We start from the raw sequence: 20,013 nt of genomic DNA, 5'->3' as shown, positions 1-20,013 counted from the left end.
TCAAGATCCGTGACATGCTGACTGCACTGGGCCACAGTCCGCCAGCCAAGCCCTTTGGGTTCCCAGCAAGGATGTTATGTTGAACTTGTACAAGAGGCTTGTGAGACCTCAGCTGGAGCATAGGGTACAGCTCTATGTGCTACTGTATAGGAAGATGTAAATGCATTGGAGAGAGTGCAGAAGTGATTTACAAGAATGGCTCCACGGATGAGGAACTTCAGTAATGAGGATAGATTTAAGAAGTTGGGACTGCTCTTGGAGAGAAGGTGGCTAAGACGAGATCTGATAGAGGGTTTCAATATCACGAGCGGGCTGGATAGGAAGAAAAGGAACAGGAAGGCATCAATTTAAAGCTTTTCGTCTCACTGAGTAGAGATGTAATGAAATGCACATTCGAGAAGTCTAGTGGAGGCATGTTCAATTGTGGCACTGAAGAGGGCATTGAATGGTTATTTGGAGAAAAATAATTTGTAAAGTTATGGGGGAGAAAAGGAGGATATTAATAAAAGCTAATGATGCTCTTTTAACAAATGGATGCAGACATGATGGGTCAAATGGCCTCCTTTTGCACTGTAACACTTCTGTGATTCTGTGAAACTTCTTTAATTCTGACAGAAGGCTTTTTTTGGTTCAGTTGCAGTATCTGTACAAAGAAACAGATTAAAGCATTCATCGTTCCAGCCTCCCAATTCAGACTCCTCAAGGTAAGCCACACCTATAAGGTGGAACTCTGTTCTATCCTCAACGATACGGAATCATACAATACCGAAGAGGCCATTGGGCCCATCAAGTCTATACTGCTAAAGTGACACTAAATCCAGGCTAGTCCCATCTTCCACCACTAGGCCTGTAGCCTTAAATGTTATGGCATTTAAAGTGCTCATCTAAGTACTTCCTAACAGTTATGAGGTTGTTGCTCACAACTACGTTCCTAGGCAGTGCAGTCCAGACACCCACCGCTCTCTGGTTGAAAAAGATTTCCCTCACACCCTTTCTAAATCTCCTGTCTTTCACTATAAAATTATACCCCCTTGTCATTGATCCTTCAACTGAGGGGGACAGCTGCTGTCTATTCACCAGAGAATTATTTTTACACCTACTTTCACAATGAGGTTAGTTGTACTACCACCACCACTTCCCAGGTGAACTCAACTAATTCAGGAAATTAGTGAACGTGGGACCTTATGATCAATATAACTTAGCTTCTCCTTACCATAACAGTTGTACAGGACTTTGGTTCGACCAGTTTGGAATACTGCGTACAGTTCTGGTTGCCACATTACCAAAAGGACGTGAATGCTTTGGAAAGGGTGCAGAGAAAGTTCACCAGGATGTTGCCTGGTATGGAGGGCGCTGGCTATGAAGCAAGGTTGAGTAGATTGGAATTATTTACATTAGGAAGACGGAGGTTGAGGGGGGAAGCTGTCTGAGGTCTACAAAGTCATGAGGTATAGACAGGGTGGATAACAAGAAGCTTTTTCCCCAGAGTGGAGGACTCAATTACTAGGGGTCACCATTTCAAGGTGAGGGTGGAAAGTTTAAGGGAGATATGCGTGGAAAGTTCTTTATGCAGAGGGTGGTGGGTGCCTGGAACGCGTTGCCGGTGGAGGTGGTAGAGGTGGGCACAATAGCATCATTTAAGACGTATCTGGACAGATACATGAATGGGCAGGGAGCAAAGGGATACAGATCTTTGGAAAATAGGCAACAGGTTTAGATTTAGGATCTGGATCAGCGCAGGCTTGGAGGGCCGAACGGCCTGTTCCTGTGCTGTAATTTTCTTTGTTCTCTTTGTCCTAACAAGGTAACCAGGGAACATCTGAACATTTTGAAACAGAAATGTGATAATTTACATAACAAAACTATTGGCATATGCTGGTCTCAGCAAGAGACACAGAAAATTATTCAAATAAAAGCAAAATATTGAGAATAATGGAAGAAGAGTTAGACTGGACTTGAAAAGTTAACTCTGTCACTGTCTCCACAGATACTGCCAGACCTGCTGAGCTTATCCAGCAACTTTGTTTTTGTTTTGGTATTAATATTTAATTGGTTATTGCCAGATCTACTACTTAATTGGACTGATCTTTCTTTTGTAGGGAGCTGATAACTTAACTGTTTATACATTCAACACAAAGGTAGCAAAACATACCTTCTGCAAAACATGTGGCGTGCAAAGTTTCTACACCCCTCGTTCCAACCCTGATGGATATGGTAGGCAAATTACATCATTATAGATGTGCATGTCAATTCAGCAAGACTGTATAATCTTATCAACAAAATGTTATTAGATACTTTTGAAACTCTAATTCAAGTCAACGTATGGATTAGCATTTTCCATTCAGGAATTTCTATATGTCCAGGAGGATCACACCAGTGACAACACAGAAACAGATCATTCAGCTCCAACACTGTGTGCCAGTGTTTACCTTCCATATAAGCAAATAGTCCTATCATATTTACTCATGATGTATCTCTTTTCCTTCATCCTACTCCTCAATCTAAATCTTAATGTTGACTAATGTTGAATTCAGCTTCACAACTCTGTGCAAAAATCCATCTCCTGTCCTTTGTCAAGAGAGAAAGACTGGTCAAGACAAATGTACATCCCTTACAGTTCGAATCAAGTGATTTCATAATGGACAATAAAGGAATGGAAGACCAGTTGGAAAAAAATACTTTGGCTATGTCTTCACGAAGGAGGACACAAATAACCTGCTAGAAATGCAAAGGGTCAGAGGGTCAGCATGAAGGAGGAACTGAAGGAAAAAATACTGAGTAGTCAGGACATGGCATTGAGAAAATCGATGGGATTAAAACCCAGTTAATCCCCATGGCCTGGTGCTCTGCATCCCTGAGTACTTAAGGAAGTGGCCTTAGAAATAGTGAATGCATTGGTGATCATTTTTCATCATTCTACAGACTGGGCAAGAGTTCCAGTGTACTAGAGGGTAGCTAATGTATTGCTACTCGTTAGAAGAGGAGAGAAAATGGGGAATTATAGGCTGGTTAGTCTGACATTTGTGGTCGGGAAAATGCTGGAATCCATTATTAAGGATGTAATAACCGAGTGTTTGGAAAGTGGTCACAGATCAATCCAATTCAGCATGGATTCACTAAACGGAAATTATGCTTGACAATTCTTCGGGAACTTTTTTGAGGATGTGACCAGTAGAGTGGATAAGGGTGAATCAGTTAGTGTTGTGTATCTGGATTTTCAACAGGCATTTGACAAGGTCCCACACAACAGATTAGTAAGCAAAATTAAAGCTCATGGTATCGGAGGTAGTGTATCGATGTGGATAGAGATCTGGCTGGGAGACGGGAAGCAGAGTGGCAAGCCCTGATGAGTGGGGGGCTGCAGCGTTCAGTGCTGGGACCTCCGCTGTTCACAATATACATTAATGATTTGAATGAAGGAATTGAATGCACAATCTCCAAATTTGCAGACGACACTAAGCTGAGTGGCAGTGTGTGCTGTGAGGAGAATGCTAAGAGGCTGCAGGGTGACTTGGAAAGACCGGCTGAGTAGGCAAATAATTGGCAAATGCAATATAATATGGATAAATATGAGATTGCCAACTTTGGTCACAAAAACAGGAAGGCAGATTATTATTATCCGAAAGGTGGCAGTTTAGAAAAAGGTGAGGTGCAATGAGACCTGGGTTTTGTGGTGGAACAGTTGCTGAAGGTTGGCTTGCAGGTGCAGCAGATGGTGAAGAAAGCCAATGGCATGCTGACCTTCACAGCGAGACCATTTGAGTGTAGGAGTAGGGATGTCTTGCTGCAGTTATACAGGGCCTTGGTGAGGCCACACCTTGAGTATTGTGTACAGTTTTGGTCTCCTAGTCTGAGAAAAGACATTCTTGCAAAGGTTCAGCAGACTGATTCCCAGATGGTAGGACTGACATATGAGAAGACTGGATTGACTGGGCTTGTACTCAGTGGAATTTAGAAGAATGATGGTTGGGGGGAGGGGGGGGATCTCGTAGAAACATATAAATCATGATGGGACTGAACAGGCTAGACACAGAATGTTCCTGATGTTGGGGCAGTCCAGAAGTAGAGATCACAGTCTAAAAATAAGGGGTAAGCCATTCAGGACTGAGATGAAGGGAAGATTTCTTCACTGAGAGTCATGAACCTGTGGATGTCTCTACCACAGAAAGTTGTTGGGACCTGTTTGTTAGATATATTCAAGACGGGGCTGGATGTGGCCCTTGTGGCTAAAGGTATCAACAGTCAGGGAGAGAAAGCAGGAGTGGGATACAGTAGCTCTGTCCTTTTCTAAAAGGATTTGCACGTATTGTACTTCTCCTTCACTCTAGTTCACATCATTTATTTATTACTTAATTTGCTGAATCAGCCGTATTTTCCATCTACAGGTGTAATGGCTCACTGCCTGGATGAAGGTACTGTGAACAGCATCACTATGGAACAGTTCAATGGCAAGGACTGGGAGAACAGCATGAAGGAGCACAAGACCATACAGAATTTGTCTAAGTCATAATCTAAGCCAGGGCCAGGCTTGGAGGCTAAAGTGAGGGAGCAGATTTGAAGGGCACCGACAGGCACAGGAGGTTCTTTTCCCTGCCCCTAAGAATGTCTCCCATTGCCACCACCATCTTTGTCCAACAGCAGCTTCTGCTGCACGGGCCTACCCCAGCTTCAGGATGAGGCCCTTCATTGCTGCAGGGACGGGCTAGCCTCCTGACTCTTCAACTGCCACCTCTTCCCCTGCCAGGTAGGCTACTGATGAATGTAGAGGCCATGAACAGACCATGAACAGGCCACTCACTGTATTTAAACAAGCCCCTTACCCTCTTTCAAACCCATGGGTAAAATCCAGCCCCAAAAAAAAGGACTGAGATCATGACAGCTAGATATTGACATCAAAGCCAGATTAAAAACAATCACAGATAGACACCCCAACCTGTTAAACAAAACCTAACTATATTTTAAAATACTGCATCCTTTGCCATGTAATTATTATCACAATTAAATAAATTATTAAGCAGCATAACTTCTCAGTGTTTCAATTATCTCAGGTAAATTGCATGATAGAGACAGAGTGTTGCTGCTGATGTCATGAAAAGCATGAAACCAAGGATGGTTAGTTCCCATCATCTCTGAAACCAAGGATGGTCTGTTCTGTGACGAGTTGATTATCCATCAACAAAAATTGACTTTACAGTCTCAAGAAGCTAATGGGTCTTACTGTGAATCTGTGCAGACAGAAACATTACCATAAATACTGCCATTTGGCTGCCAGACCACATGTGATGGAATAGTGTGCACTGCGGTCAGGGTGATGGGAGAAGGAATCTTCTTCCTGAGCATTTTGACTCTGGCTTTGTTTCTTTATATTCTCTAGAACCGTGAAGATCGAGGAGTCAATTTCAGTTTGGATTGTCATTGCATCTTAAAGCAGGCCACAAACCCATATTGCATTTATTGATGTGTTATATATGAATCTTTAATATATTCAAAAACACAATTAAACCACAGGCAATATGGTATAAACCACTTGGTGCTCATACATTGCAAAATGCATTGGCAGCTGCTATAAGTAGCTTCAGCTCTTCACATCCTCAGTGGTTATGAGTGGAGGAATATTACATGCAGAAGATGTAACTTCCTGCCCCTCTCCCTTCCCCAACCCTTTTATTTAAGGAATATATTAGCTACGCGTCCTCTAGTTTTAATAACCAAGTCGGTTCTGTTATAACACGATAGTTGTGTTCCTGTGCAACATCACGTTATAGAAAATTACGCTATAGAAATAATGTGACCTATGGGAGAAGCCGGTTTGGGGGCAGATCACCAAAAAATACTACTCAAAAAGTCACTCAAAAGCCTAATACAAAGGATAGCACAGTTGAATGTTTAATTCACAACTAATAATGGAATACAACTAAATTTAATATCTTCCCTTCAAAAATTGTCAAGATGACTTGATAGGGAATGAGATTTTGGGGTTGGTCTGTTGATCATGTGATGCCAGCATGGCAGCCCTTTTGTTGCTAACATTGCACATGCTCAGGACAAAGCCTACAAAACGATCATGTGATGTCAGCACGTACTCCTCCGTGCACTAATAGGATCGTGTTGTAGCCAACACAAGTTCGCATTTTAGAAATAGCGTTCCCATATTCGTCGGTCACGTTACAGCCAGTTTACGTTGCCAGAATTCGCATTATAGCAGAGCTGACTAGAACTCAAAAGGAAATTCATGTATCGCAATCAATATGATCTACACGATTTATTTACTTTAAAGAATCCAAATACCAGCTGCATTAAAAGTCTTTGGCAGCTTCTGGCCATTATTAGCTAAAATTTAGCTCCTGTGCAATTCTCAACAAGACTATTAATTGCTTAAATAGAAATAAATTTGTTCAATCGTCCAAAGAAAAGGAAAATCACAATTACAGGAGCCAACAACTGAAACTCTCACCACAATTTTAGTTGTCATCATATTTTTATGTAATTCCCTGAAAGGTCTGTTGATATATTTTCACCCAGTCTTTAATAAAATTTCCAGGAGGAGGATTCTTTAGAACACCTCTTCAGAAGCTTGACGATACATAATAGAAGGGAGTTGTTATCAAATGTCACCGTGACATTAAATGGAAGGTGTTTATAAACATGTAACGGGAGAAGTACAGGTAGAGATGACGGAACCATTGTAGCTGGCTCTGATGACAGTACATTGCATTCTGCAAAAAGATGAGAACAACTATTAATCTGTGCATGAAGAGATCTGAATATCCACAAAGTTAGGTTCAGTGATCACTGCGATGATTTCCATCCAGCACCACTGTGGAAGCATCAGCAATATAAAGTGAACATTTACTAACACCTGCTTTGGTACGTGGTAGGTTAGATGCACAGTAAAATTCCGTCTGTACTGTCCCAGCAACTACTCCTTGGACTGGTAATAATTTACTGCTGTTGTGTCTACCAGACTACACAGGATATAAACAATTCCTTTAGAGGTTAAATAAGGACTGGTCTTTTGAGTTGTGTTATTCAGTTTGTGTGCAACCAGGCAAAATCATCAGGAACGACTGACCTATCCCCTCCCTACCTCCCCACCTATACTCTCTCCACCTATCTTCTTTTCTCTCCATCTTCGGTCTGCCTCCCCCTCTCTCCCTATTTATTCCAGTTCCCTCTCCCCATCCCCCCTCTCTGATGAAGGGTCTAGGCCCGAAACGTCAGCTTTTGTGCTCCTGAGATGCTGCTGGGCCTGCTGTGTTCATCCAGCCTCACATTTTGTTATCTTGGATTCTCCAGCATCTGCAGTTCCCATTATCTCTAAAATCATCAGGAATACAGTTATCAAGCAGAACCTCAGGGGACCTCCCACCCACAGCCTCCAACCTCATTGTTCCCCAACCCCGCACGGCCCGTTTCTATCTCCTTCCCAAAATCCACAAACCCGCCTGCCCTGTTCAACCCATCGTCTCAGCCTGTGCCTGCCCAACCGAACTCATCTCCACCTATCTGGACTCCACTTTCTCCCCTTTGGTCCAGGAACTCCCTACCTACGTCCGTGACACCACCCACAACCTCCACCTCCTCCAGGACTTCCAATTCCCTGGCCCCCAACACCTCATTTTCACCATGGACGTCCAGTCCCTATACACCTATATTCCACATGCAGATGGCCTCAAGGCCCTCCGCTTCTTCCTGTCCCGCAGGCCCGACCAGTCCCCCTCCACCGACACCCTCATCCGCCTAGCCGAACTCGTCCTCACCCTCAACAACTTCTCTTTTGATTCCTCCCACTTCCTACAGACTAAGGGGGTGGCCATGGGCACCCGCATGGGCCCCAGCTATGCCTGCCTCTTTGTAGGTTACGTGGAACAGTCCCTCTTCCGCACCTACACAGGTCCCAAACCCCACCTCTTCCTCCGTTACATTGATGACTGTATCGGCGCCGCCTCTTGCTCCCCAGAGGAGCTCGAACAGTTCATCCACTTCACCAACACCTTGCACCCCAACCTTCAGTTCACCTGGGCCATCTCCAGCACATCCCTCACCTTCCTGGATCTCTCAGTCTCCATCTCAGGCAACCAGCTTGTAACTGATGTCCATTTCAAGCCCACCAACTCCCACAGCTACCTAGAATACACCTCCTCCCACCCACCCTCTTGCAAAAATTCCATCCCCTATTCCCAATTCCTCCGCCTCATCTGCTCCCACGATGAGACATTCCACTTCCGGACATCCCAGATGTCCAAGTTCTTCAAGGACCGCAACTTTCCCCCCACAGTGGTCGAAAACGCCCTTGACCGCGTCTCCTGCATTTCCCGCAACACATCCCTCACACTCCGCCCCCGCCACAACCGCCCAAAGAGGATCCCCCTCGTTCTCACACACCACCCCACCAACCTCCGGATAGAACGCATCATCCTCCGACACTTCCGCCATCTACAATCCAACCCCACCACCCAAGACATTTTTCCATCCCCACCCTTGTCTGCTTTCCGGAGAGACCACTCTCTCCGTGACTCCCTTGTTCGCTCCACACTGCCCTCCAACCCCACCACACCCGGCACCTTCCCCTGCAACCGCAGGAAATGTTACACTTGCCCCCACACCTCCTCCCTCACCCCTATCCCAGGCCCCAAGAGGACTTTCCACATTAAGCAGAGGTTCACCTGCACATCTGCCAATGTGGTATACTGCATCCACTGTACCCGGTGTGGCTTCCTCTACATTGGGGAAACCAAGCGGAGGCTTGGGGACCGCTTTGCAGATCACCTCCGCTCGGTTCGCAATAAACAACTGCACCTCCCAGTCGCAAACCATTTCCACTCCCCCTCCCATTCTTTAGATGACATCTCCATCATGGGCCTCCTGCAGTGCCACAATGATGCCACCCGAAGGTTGCAGGAACAGCAACTCATATTCCACTTGGGAACCCTGCAGCCCAATGTTATCAATGTGGACTTCACCAGCTTCAAAATCTCCCCTTCCCCCACCGCATCCCTAAACCAGCCCAGTTCGTCCCCTCCGCCCACTGCACCACACAACCAGCCCAGCTCTTCCCCTCCAGCCACTGCATCCCAAAACCAGTCCAACCTGTCTCTGCCTCCCTAACCTGTTCTTTCTCTCACCCATCCCTTCCTCCAACCCAAGCCGCACCTCCATCTCCTACCTACTAACTTCATCCCACCTCCTTGACCTGTCCGTCTTCCCTGGACTGACCTATCCCCTCCCTACCTCCCCACCTATACTCTCCTCTCCACCTATCTTCTTTTCTCTCCATCTTCGGTCCGCCTCCCCCTCTCTCCCTATTTATTCCAGAACCCTCACCCCATCCCCCTCTCTGATGAAGGGTCTAGGCCCAAAACGTCAGCTTTTGTGCTCCTGAGATGCTGCTGGGCCTGCTGTGTTCATCCAGCCTCACATTCCATTATCTTGGATTCTCCAGCATCTGCAGTTCCCATTATCACTGACTCAAGCAGTATACATTGTTACTTCCATTTACCTTGGCCTGTTGATATCCCCAGCTGTCTAATACATACATCACATGATGGGGCTTCATCCAGCTAATCGGCAGGTCAAGGATGGAGATGTATTTGCGGAGAATATTTACGGATTGGAGTACAAGAATTTGGCACTCTGGAAAGGAACAGAAATATTTCAAATGAATGGCGAGCACATTGGTGAAGAAACTGCTCTGCTCATTTGTGGGTCTTGCCTCCTCAGTGATGGCTTCTACAATACAAGGCTCCATCTCCAGTCAGCAGGGCCTGACCACAATGTCACTAATATTTGGAGCAGAGTTGAGCTCTGATGCAATGCTGAATCAGTCAATGTCCTCAGGGTGGGAGGAAAACTTGTGAAGAAGGTCAGTCTCACCAAAGACACACACCTCTGTAAATAGATCACATTCAGAATGTTTTGCTTTACCTTTGAAATATGGTTAAGATGTTTGTTTTGTTTGACTGATATGGTATTATGGGTTATGTAGTTGTCAGCAACTAATTTGACTGGAAAACCAGAAACTTTGCCGTATAGTTCTCATCCAACTTCACATTTAATTTAAAACAACTCTAAAAATGTAGGAGTCAATGAGGCTCAGGATAGTTCATGGCTGGTGAGTTCAGACCACAGGATTGGTCTTCTGGTTACTGTGCAACTAGTAGTAAAATACTGAAATCTATTGAACAGTGGGTAAAGCAAGACACAAATGAATTAAAAGCTGAAAGAACTGCAGATGCTATAAATCAGAAACAAAAACAGAAGTTGCTGAAAAAACTCAGTAGGTTTGGCAACATCCGTGAAGATAAATCATAGTTAATGTTTCGGGTCAGGTTCTGAGGAAGGGTCGCCGGACCTAAAAAGATAACTTTGATTTCTTTTCACAGATGCCGCCAGACTGCTGAGTTTTTTCAGCAACTTGTTTTTGTTTGCGACACAAATGAACTACTTCAATCCAATCACCTAAAGTTCATATTTTTTTAAGTGATCATATTGATTTAGCATCCAACAGTGCTGATGTGATATGAGTGTTGTAACTAATATTAGATTAAAAAGATGCATTTGACCCATTGCTTGGAAGATTACACTCTCAGGATGTACTGCTTTGGCCTTGAAATATTACAGATTTTCTAGAAATAAGCAAAATATTTTAGCGGAGAGCTTTTGGGAAAATCATAGGTGACTGATGACTGATTACTCACTGAAACTACATGTGGAAACTGTACAATAATTAGGAAACACCGAGGAAGGTTGACTGCCGATGTTTCAATAAAGTCTCACTTTGATGGATATATGAGACAAACATTTCTCTTACCATTGGGCAGTTTCTTCTTTGAATAAAGTTTCCTGTGAACATACAACAGAAACATTGAAATCAGAATTTTGCAGATCATTCTGTCAATTTGATCTCTGCTACCTCTTAAACAAGTGTCCATTTAGTCCTTTCTTAATGAAAAGAAATCTGATATCCAGTCTAACCTGTGACTCCAATTGCATGCCCTCTGAAATGCCCTCACAGCCAGTCACTTCAAGGGCAAATAGGTCCCAAATCCTGAAACAATTATGCCTCAGTTCAAGTTTTAAATGTCAAAAAGAGCCAAAACAAACTGCACATCTGTATTCAATCTGATGAACAACAGTTCACCGCTACACCCTGCTTTCTCTATCTCTGAGCTGATTTTGTAACCAGACTGCCACTATCCCATTAATCTAATGGGTGTTTTAATATTACTAGTAAGTTTTTCAGAAAACAATAATATAATGAGTTTTCACATTTTAAGACTTTTACTGCAATATGTCTGAAAGCACTCAGACAGTGGAGTGGCACTGCTAGTCAGGGCTAGTATAGCAGCTACTGAAAGGCAGTTCAAGAATGATATGTCTGCAGAATCAGTTTGGGTCGAGGTCAGGAACAAGAAATAAAAAAGCTATTACGAGGGGGCATAGTTTTAAAGTGAGTGGAGGGATATACAGGGAAGACGACAGAGGTAGGTTCTTTACTCAAAGAGTGGTCGGACATGGAATACATTGCCGGAGAGGGTAGCGGAGTCGGCCTCATTAGGGGCATTTAAGTGGCTATTAGATAGACATATGGATGATTGTATAAGGTAGGGGTGGAGTTTAGTTAGACTTTAGGATTACGGTAAAAGTTCGGCACAACATCATGGGCTGAAGGGTCTGTACTGTTCTATGTTCTATGTTGAATATGAAGTCCAGAATGTAAGGTGTCTAGTCTGAACTTGAGATGTTGTTCCTCCAGTTTACGCTGTGATTCACTGGAATATTGCAGCATGCTGAGGACAGAGAAGGGGGCATATGAACAGGACGCTGTGTTAAAATAATTGGCTACAGGAAGGTTGGGGTCATGCTTGCACACAGACCAGAGGTGTTCTGCAACGCAGTCACCCAGCCTGCAATTGGTTTCTCCAACGTACAGTAGGCCACATTGGGTGCAGCAAATACAAGACACAAGATTTGGAAAAGGTGCAGGTAAAATGCTGCTTCACCTGCAAAGACTGCTTAGGCACTTGGATCGTGAGCAGGTGAAGGAGCAAGTGTTGCACCTTCTGTGGTTACATGGGAAGGAGCCGTGGGAAGGGTGGGTGGTGTTGGTGGTTGAGGGATGGACTACGGTGTCCCGGAGGGAACGATCCCTGCGAAATGCAGATGGGGGAAGTGAGGGGGAAGATAATGTTTGGTGGTGGCAGTGTTTTGCTGGAACTCTGATCATCTAGAGTTATCTAGAAGCAAAACATTAGCTTGCTTTCTCTCCATGGATGCCCCCGATCTGCTGTGGTCTCCGTCAGTTTTTTGTTTTCAGTAAAGTCTCTTAACTATCAATTAAAGGCAATAGCAACAATTCCAGCGTCCCACTTATTTAGCTTCATTATCATACAGCGCCCCGTGACCTTGTAACATTGGTAAATTGGAGCCAACAGTCATAGAGCATAGAACCGTACAGCACAAGAACAGGACTTTCAGCCCACTACATTTACTCCATGATGCTGTTTAAACTAACTCTATCTATCTGCTCATGGTCTGTATCCCTGCCTGTTTTCATGTTTGTCTAAATGCATCTTAAACGTTGCTAAGATACCTGCTTCTGCAACCTTCCCTGGCATTGCATTCCAGACATCTACCATCCTCTATGTAAAAAACTTTCCTTGCAAATCTCCTTTAAACATTTCCCTTCTCACTTTAAATCCGTGTAGACTGGTATTTGACAGTTCCACCTGGGAAAAAGATTCACCCTACCCAAGCTTCACTTAATTTTATGTAGTCACCCCCATTTCTGCATTCTCCCCGAAGTGTCTACCATCCTTTTGCATGGTGTGGTGACCAGAACTGCGCACAATACTCCAAATGTGGCTGAACTAAGTTTATACAGCTGCAATATAACATGGCAACTTTTGCACTCAGTGCACTGACTGATGAAGGCAAGCATTCTGTACACCTTCTTTACCATTTTATTCACTTGAATTGCCACATTCAGGAAGCTGTGGACTTGCACCCCAAGATCCCTCTGTATATCAATACTCCTAAGTGACCTACCATTTCCTGTATACTTTCGTTTTACATTTGACTTCCCAAATGCATCACTTCACACTTGTCCAGATTAAACCCCATCTGCCATTTCTCCATTCAAGTTTCCATTCTTTCTATATCCTGCTGTATTCTTTGACAACCTTCCTCAGTATCTACAACTCCACCAATTTTTGTATCATAGCAACCTAACCAATCAAATCACCTACATTTACATCCAGGTCATTTATATATATTACAAACAAGTATCAGTAGTCCCAGCACTGATTCTTGCAGAACACCACTGGTCAAAGACCTCCCCTCAGAAAAACGCGCCTCCACAAGTACGCCAAGGGAACACGCCCTGCCTGCCAATGTAGTTAACTCAGCCACATTAGGGGCATTTAAACAGTCCTTGGATAGGCATATGGATAATGATGGGATAGTGTAAGGGGAGGCGCTTAGATTAGTTCACAGGTTGGCACTACATCGGCGGCCGAAGGGTCTGTTCTGCGCTGCATTGTTCTATGTTCTATGTTTTAAGTACCTACTGTCTTCTATAATCAAGCCAATTTTGTATCCAATTTACCAATGCACTGTGGGTCCCATGTGACTTAATCTTCTGGACCAACCTGTTATGACAGACTTTGCCAAAAACTTACAAGGTCATTACTGAAGTTTTTTTTCATTTACAGGATGAGGGCGTTGCTGACCAGGCAGCATTGATTGCCCACCCCTAATTGCCCAGAGGGCAGTTAAGAGTTAACCACATTGCTGTGGGTCTGGAGTCACATGTAGGCCAGGCTAGGTAAGGATGGTAGTTTCCTTTCCTAAAGGACATTAGTGAAGACTATTAAAGACCTAGGCAATAATCTAGTATTAATATTGCCAGACTGTTAATCCAGAGATCCAGGTAATGTTCTGGGGACTGGGGTTCAAATCCTGCCATGGCAGAAGGCGGAATATGATTTCAATAAATATCTGGAATTAAGAGTCTAACGATGACCATGAATCCATTGTCAATTGTTAGGGAAAACCCATCAGGTTCACTAATGTCCTTTAAGAAAGGAAACTGCCACCCTTACCTGGTCTGGCCTACATGTGACTCTAGACCCACAGCAATGAGGTTGCCTCTTATCTGCCCTCTGGACATTTAGCGATGGGCAATAAATAGAAAATAGAACATTACAGCACAGTACAGGCCCTTCGGCCCTCGATGGTGTGCCGACCTGTCATACCGATCTGAAGCCCATCTAACCTACACTATATTCCATGCTTGTCCATATGCTTGTCCAATGACGACTTAAATGTACCTAAAGTTGGTGAATCTACAACTGTTGCAGGCAAAGCATTCCATTCCCTTACTGCTCTCTGTAAAGCAAATGCAAGTAAATCCTGTCCCTAATAATCTCCAGTAATTTCCCGACCAATGATATGAGGCTCACCAGCCTATAATTTTGTGGATTATCCCCGTTGCCCTTCTTGAACAAAGGAACAACACTGGCTTTTCTCCAGTCTTCTGGGACCTTGCCTGTGGCTAAAAAGGACACAAACATCTCTGTCAAGGACACAGCAATCCCCTCCCTCAGTATTTTGAGAGCTAGAGCCCATCAGGTCCTGGGGATTTATCTAACATTCAACATGCTTTAGTATCAATATACCCCTCCCTAATCTGACCGTTATCCATGTCTTTATCTGATGTGAAGCACTCGTTAAGGATGTCACCCACTCACTCTGGCTCTAGGCATAAATTTCCTCCTTTGTCCTTAGCTGGGCCTACTTTTTTCCTAACTACCCTCTTGCTCCTCATATATGTATGAAAGTCCTCAAGTTAAAATTTTGTTGGAGTTCGCTGTTCAGTTTGGGGCCAAAGATTCCTGTCAAACAGTAACGTGAAATACAAGATACAGGAAACAGAGCTGTACAGTTGACCCTCCAAACCAGTCTGCCATTCAACAAGATTCCCTACACCAGCGCCTTCTTCTACATGGGGCGGCACAGTGGGTCATTGGTTAGCACTGCTGCCTCAGAGTGCCAGTGACCTGGGTTCGATTCCACCCTTGGCCAATTGTCTATGTGAGGTTTGCACATTCTCCCCGTGTCCACATGGGTTTCCTCCAGGTGCTCCAGCTTCCTCTCACAGTTCAAAGATGTGGAGACTAGGAGGATTAGCCATGGGAAATTGCCCGTAGTGCTCAATGATGTGTAGATTAGGTGGGTTATAGGGGGATGGGTCTGGGTGGGATGCTCTGAGGGTTGGTGTGGACTTGTTGGGCTGAAGGGTCTGTTTCCACACTGTAGGGATTCTAAGAAGTCTATGACCTCATAACACATAATGCCCCTCATACCCCGTCATACAATATAATCATTCCACCCAAGTCACTGACATTCATAGCCGGCAAAGGAGTCTGTTCTTAAACACACAAGTCTCCTAGTCAACTTGAGGACTGTAATTATAAAAGTACCACAATTATTTATCTATGTATCTACGTATCAACATTTACATCTGCTGCAGTGCAATGACAGAACATTATTGATTAGATAAAAATTTTGTATCAAAGTCAGACTTGCTTTCTTTTCGAGCACGTTGGGTAGGTTTATTACAAAGGAAAGTATAGCCACTGCGATACAGAAATGAAGCAGGTCTTTAAAGGGGGTCTGTTCTCAGGAAAATGCCATAAATTTAGCCTTTAATTTCTCCATCCTTGCCAGCAACAGGGTGACCATCTCAACAGAGTTCCAGCTCAAGCTCCATCACTGTGATATTCTCAGGCTGCCTCTCACAGTAATCTAACACAAAGTGGTAACACTCCATCTATTACTACAGGTTGGTGGGCTGCAGCTTCTGGTCGGAAAAGGGGAGGCAATGGCCTAGCAGAAATATCACTGGACAGTTAATCCAGGGATCCAGTTAACCTGGGAACACGAATTCAAATCCTGCCATGGCAGATGGTGGAATCTGATTTTAATAAATATTGAAATGAGATATCTGGAAATTAGAAGTCTAACAATGACCATGAATCTATTGTCGATTGTCGGAAAACCCATCTGGTTCACTAATGTCCTTTAGGGAAGGAAACTGCCATCCTTACTTGGTCTGTCCTACACGTGATTCTAGCCCCACAGCAATGTGGTTGACTCAAACTGCCCTCTGGGCAATAAGCAATTCCCTCATCCCATGTATGAATTAAGGAATGGTGTGTAGATAAGGTAAGGCTTTTTCTATGTTTTTTAATATCGTGTGAGTGGTAAAAACTTTTCTCGTTCCTTTTTCATTTATCTAAGTTAAATTGAAGAGTATAAACGGCAGGAGATCTCAGACCCTGTTATGCTCCTCATGCTCAATGTGGGAGCTCAGGGACAAGGCTGATGACCCTGACTCCTTCACGTGCAGGGAGTGTGTCCAGCTGCAGCTCTTGTTAGACCACGTGACGGCTCTGGAGCTGCAGATGGACTCACTTTGGAGCATACGCAATGCTGAGGGGGTCATGGATAGCACACTTAGCGAATTGATCACACCACAGATTAGGATTACTGAGGGAGAAAGGGAATGGGTGACCAAAAGGCAGAAAAAAAAAGCAGGAAGGCAGTGCAGGTGTCCCCTGCGGTCATCTCCCTCCAAAACAGCTATACCATTTTGGATACTGCTGGGGGAGATGGCTCACCAGGGGAAGGCAGCAGTAGCCAGGTTCACGGCACCATGGCTGGCTCTGCTGTACAGAAGGGTGGGAAAAAGAGTGGAAGGGCTATAGTCACTGGGAATTCAATTGTAAGGGGAGTTGATAGGTGTTTCTGTGGTCAAAAATGAGACTCCCAAATGGTATGTTGCCTCCCAGGTGCACGGGTCAGGGATGTCTCAGATCGGCTGCAGAACATTCTGAAGAGGGAGGGCGAACAGCCAGGTGTCGTGATGCATATAGGCACCAATGATAGCGGTAGAAAACGGAATGAGGTCCTACAAGCAGAATTTAGAGAGTTAGGAGCCAAGTTTAAAAATTAGGACCTCAAAGGTAGCAATCTCAGGATTGTGACCAGTGCCACGTGCTAGTCAGAGTAGAAATGAAAGAATAGCCAGGATGAATGCGTGGCTTGAGAGATGGCGCAGGAGGGAGGGGTTCCGATTTTTGGGGCATTGGGACCGGTTCTGGGGGAGGTGGGGCTATTATGAATTGGATGGTCTATACCTGGGCCAGACTGGAACCAAAGTCATTGGGGGTGCTTTTGCTAATGCTTAAACTAATGTGGCAGGGGGATCGAAACCAGATATTGGACAGGTTATTGGACAGAAAGGAGATAGTAACTAAAGCCAGTAGGGAACTAGATAACAAAGTCAGCGTGACTAAAGGGAAGAGTAGGCAGGGAACAGATGATGAACACAAAGGAACAGGTGGTCTAAGGTGCATTTGTCTGAATGCGAGAAGTGTGGTAGATAAGGCAGATGAACTTAGGGCTTGGATCAGTACCTGGGAGTATGATGTTATTGCTATTACTGAGACTTGGTTGAGGGAAGGGCATGATTGGCAACTAGATGTCCCAGGATGTCGATGCTTCAGGCTGGATAGAGAGGGAGGGAAAAGAGGTGGAGGAGTTGCATTACTGGTCAGAGACTACTGGTCACAGGTGTACTGAAGGAGGGCACTATGGAGGACTCGAGCAGTGATGCAGTATGGGCAAAACTCAGAAATAGGGTGCAGTAACAATGTTGGGGCTATATGACAGGTCTCCCAACAGCAAGCGTGAGATAGAGATAAAAATATATAAACAGATTATGGAAAGGTACAGGAACAACAGCATGGTGGTGATGGGAGATTTTAATTTTTCCAACATTGACTGGGATTCACTTAATGTTAGGGGTCAAGATGGAGCAGAATTTGTAAGGAACATCCAGGAGGGTCTTCTAAAGCAGTATGTATGTAGTCCAAGTCAGGAAGGGGCCATACTGGACCTGGTGTTGGGGAATGAGCCCGGCCAGGCGGTTGAAATTACAGTAGGGGACTACTTTGGAAATAGTGACCACAATTCCGTAAATTTTACAATACTCATGGACAAAGATGAGGATGGTTCTAAAGGAAGACTTCTAAACTGGGGGAAGGCCAACTATACCAAAATTCGGCAGGATCTGGGGAATGTAGATTGGGAGAAACTGTTTGAAGGTAAATCCACATTTGATATATGAGGCTTTTAAAGAGAGGTTGCAGGAGAGACATGTTCCTGTGAAAATGAGGGATGGAAATGGCAAGATTAGGAAACCATGGATGACAGGTGAAATTGTGAGACTAGCTAAGAGGAAAAATGAAGCATAGATAAGGTCTAGGCGATTGAAGGCAGACGAAGCTTTGGATGAATATCGGGGAACTACGATCAATCTGAAATGAGAAATTAAGAGGGCTAAAAGGGGAAATGAGATATCTTTAGCAAACATGGTTAAGGAAAATCCCAAAGCCTTTTATTCATCTATAAAGAGCAAGAGGTTAACTAGAGAAAGGATTGGCCCACTTAAGGACAAAGAAGGAAAGTTATGCATTGAGACAGAGAAAATTGGTGACATCCTTAACGAGTACTTTACATCAGCATTCACCAAGGAGAGGGACATGATGGAGGTTGAGGTTAGGGCTGGATGTTTGATTGCTCTAGGGCAAGTTGGCATAAGGAGGGAGGAGGTGTTGGGTATCCTAAAAGGTTGGTAAGTCCCTAGGTCCAGATGGGATCTATCCCAGGTTATTGAGGGAAGCGAGAGAGGAAATAGCCGGGGCCTTAACAGATGGCTTTGCAGCATCCTTAAACATGGGTAAGGTCCCAGAGGACTGGAGAATTGTGAATGTTGTCCCCTTGTTTAAGAAAGGTAGCAGGGATAATCCAGGCAATTATCGACCGGAGAGCCTGACGTCAGTGGTAGAGTAAGCTGCTGGAGAAGATACTGAAGGATAGGATCTATTCCCATTTGGAAGAAAATGGGCTTATCAGTGATAGGCAACATGGTTTTGTGCAGGGAAGGTCATGTCTTACCAACTTAATAGAATTCTTTGAGGATATCACAAAGTTGATTGATGAGGGAAAGGCTGTAGATGTCATATACATGGGCTTCAGTAAGGCATTTGATAAGGTTCCCCATGGCAGGCTGATGGAGAAAGTGAAGTCGCATGGGGTCCAGGGTGTGCTAGCTAGATGGATAAAAAAACTGGCTAGGCAACAGGAGACAGAGAGTAGTAGTGGAAGGGGGTTTCTCAAATTGGAGACCTGTGACCAGTGCACCCCCAGCTACCTACTAACCTCATCCCACCTTCTTGACCTGTCCGTCTTCCCTGGACCGACCTATCCCCTCCCTACCTCCCCACCTAAACTCTCTCCACCTATCTTCTTTACTCTCCATCTTCGGTCCGCCTCCCCCTCTCTCCCTATTTATTCCAGTTCCCTCTCCCCATCCCCCTCTCTGATGAAGGGTCTACGCCCGAAACGTCAGCTTTTGTGCTCCTGAGATGCTGCTTGGCCTGCTGTGTTCATCCAGCCTCACATTTTATTATCTTGGAATTCTCCAGCATCTGCAGTTCCCATTATCTCGTGTTCCACAGGGATCTGTGCTGGGACCACTGTTGTTTGTGATATACATAAATGATTTGGAAGAAGACATGAAGACTGGTGGAGTAGCAGATAGTGAAGGGGATTGTCAAAGATTACAGCAGAATACAGATAGACTGGAGAGGTGGGCAGATAAATGGCAGACGGAGATCAACCTGGGCAAATGCGAGGTGATGCGCATTGGAAGATCTAATTCAAGAGCAAACTGTACAGTAAATGGAAAAGTCCTGGGGAAAATTCATGTACAGAGAGATCTGGGTGTTCAGGTCCATTGTTCCCTGAAGGTGGCAATGCAGGTCAATAGGGTGGTCAAGAAGGCATACGGCATGCTTTCCTTCATTGGGCGGGGTATTGAGTACAAGAGTTGGCAGGTCATGTTACAGTTGTATAAGACTTTGGTTCGGCCACATTTGGAGTACT

The 20,013-nt window shown here is 44.6% G+C and overlaps 2 protein-coding genes across 5 annotated transcripts in view; one reads left to right on the top strand and one right to left on the bottom strand.

The window, feature by feature from the left end:
* The window catches only part of cenpv (centromere protein V), a 30,191-nt gene extending 25,178 nt beyond the window's left edge, over positions 1-5,013 (top strand). For both annotated transcript variants that reach the window (XM_048557323.2, XM_048557322.2), the window contains 3 exons: positions 635-704; positions 2,100-2,214; positions 4,386-5,013. In XM_048557323.2, the coding sequence (XP_048413280.1) occupies positions 635-704; positions 2,100-2,214; positions 4,386-4,510 (310 nt within the window). In that variant the 3' untranslated portion in view covers positions 4,511-5,013. The remainder of the gene's footprint in view (positions 1-634; positions 705-2,099; positions 2,215-4,385) is intronic.
* A 437-nt stretch (positions 5,014-5,450) lies between these two features.
* pigl (phosphatidylinositol glycan anchor biosynthesis, class L) overlaps positions 5,451-20,013 on the bottom strand; it is a 90,313-nt gene continuing 75,750 nt past the window's right edge. For 2 of the 3 annotated variants that reach the window (XM_048557343.1, XM_048557342.2), the window contains exons 5-7: positions 10,811-10,842; positions 9,500-9,633; positions 5,451-6,716 (exon numbers count right to left, since the gene is read on the bottom strand). In XM_048557343.1, coding sequence (XP_048413300.1) covers positions 6,612-6,716; positions 9,500-9,633; positions 10,811-10,842 — 271 coding nt within the window. In that variant the 3' untranslated portion in view covers positions 5,451-6,611. The remainder of the gene's footprint in view (positions 6,717-9,499; positions 9,634-10,810; positions 10,843-20,013) is intronic. The other variant, XM_048557344.2, reaches the window with a different exon arrangement.

Source organism: Stegostoma tigrinum, chromosome 27 (genome assembly GCF_030684315.1).
Source record: "Stegostoma tigrinum isolate sSteTig4 chromosome 27, sSteTig4.hap1, whole genome shotgun sequence".
Classification (NCBI taxonomy): Eukaryota; Metazoa; Chordata; class Chondrichthyes; order Orectolobiformes; family Stegostomatidae; genus Stegostoma; species Stegostoma tigrinum.
Note: the sequence above shows the minus strand (reverse complement) of the source record. Positions and strands in the feature narration are given on the sequence as shown.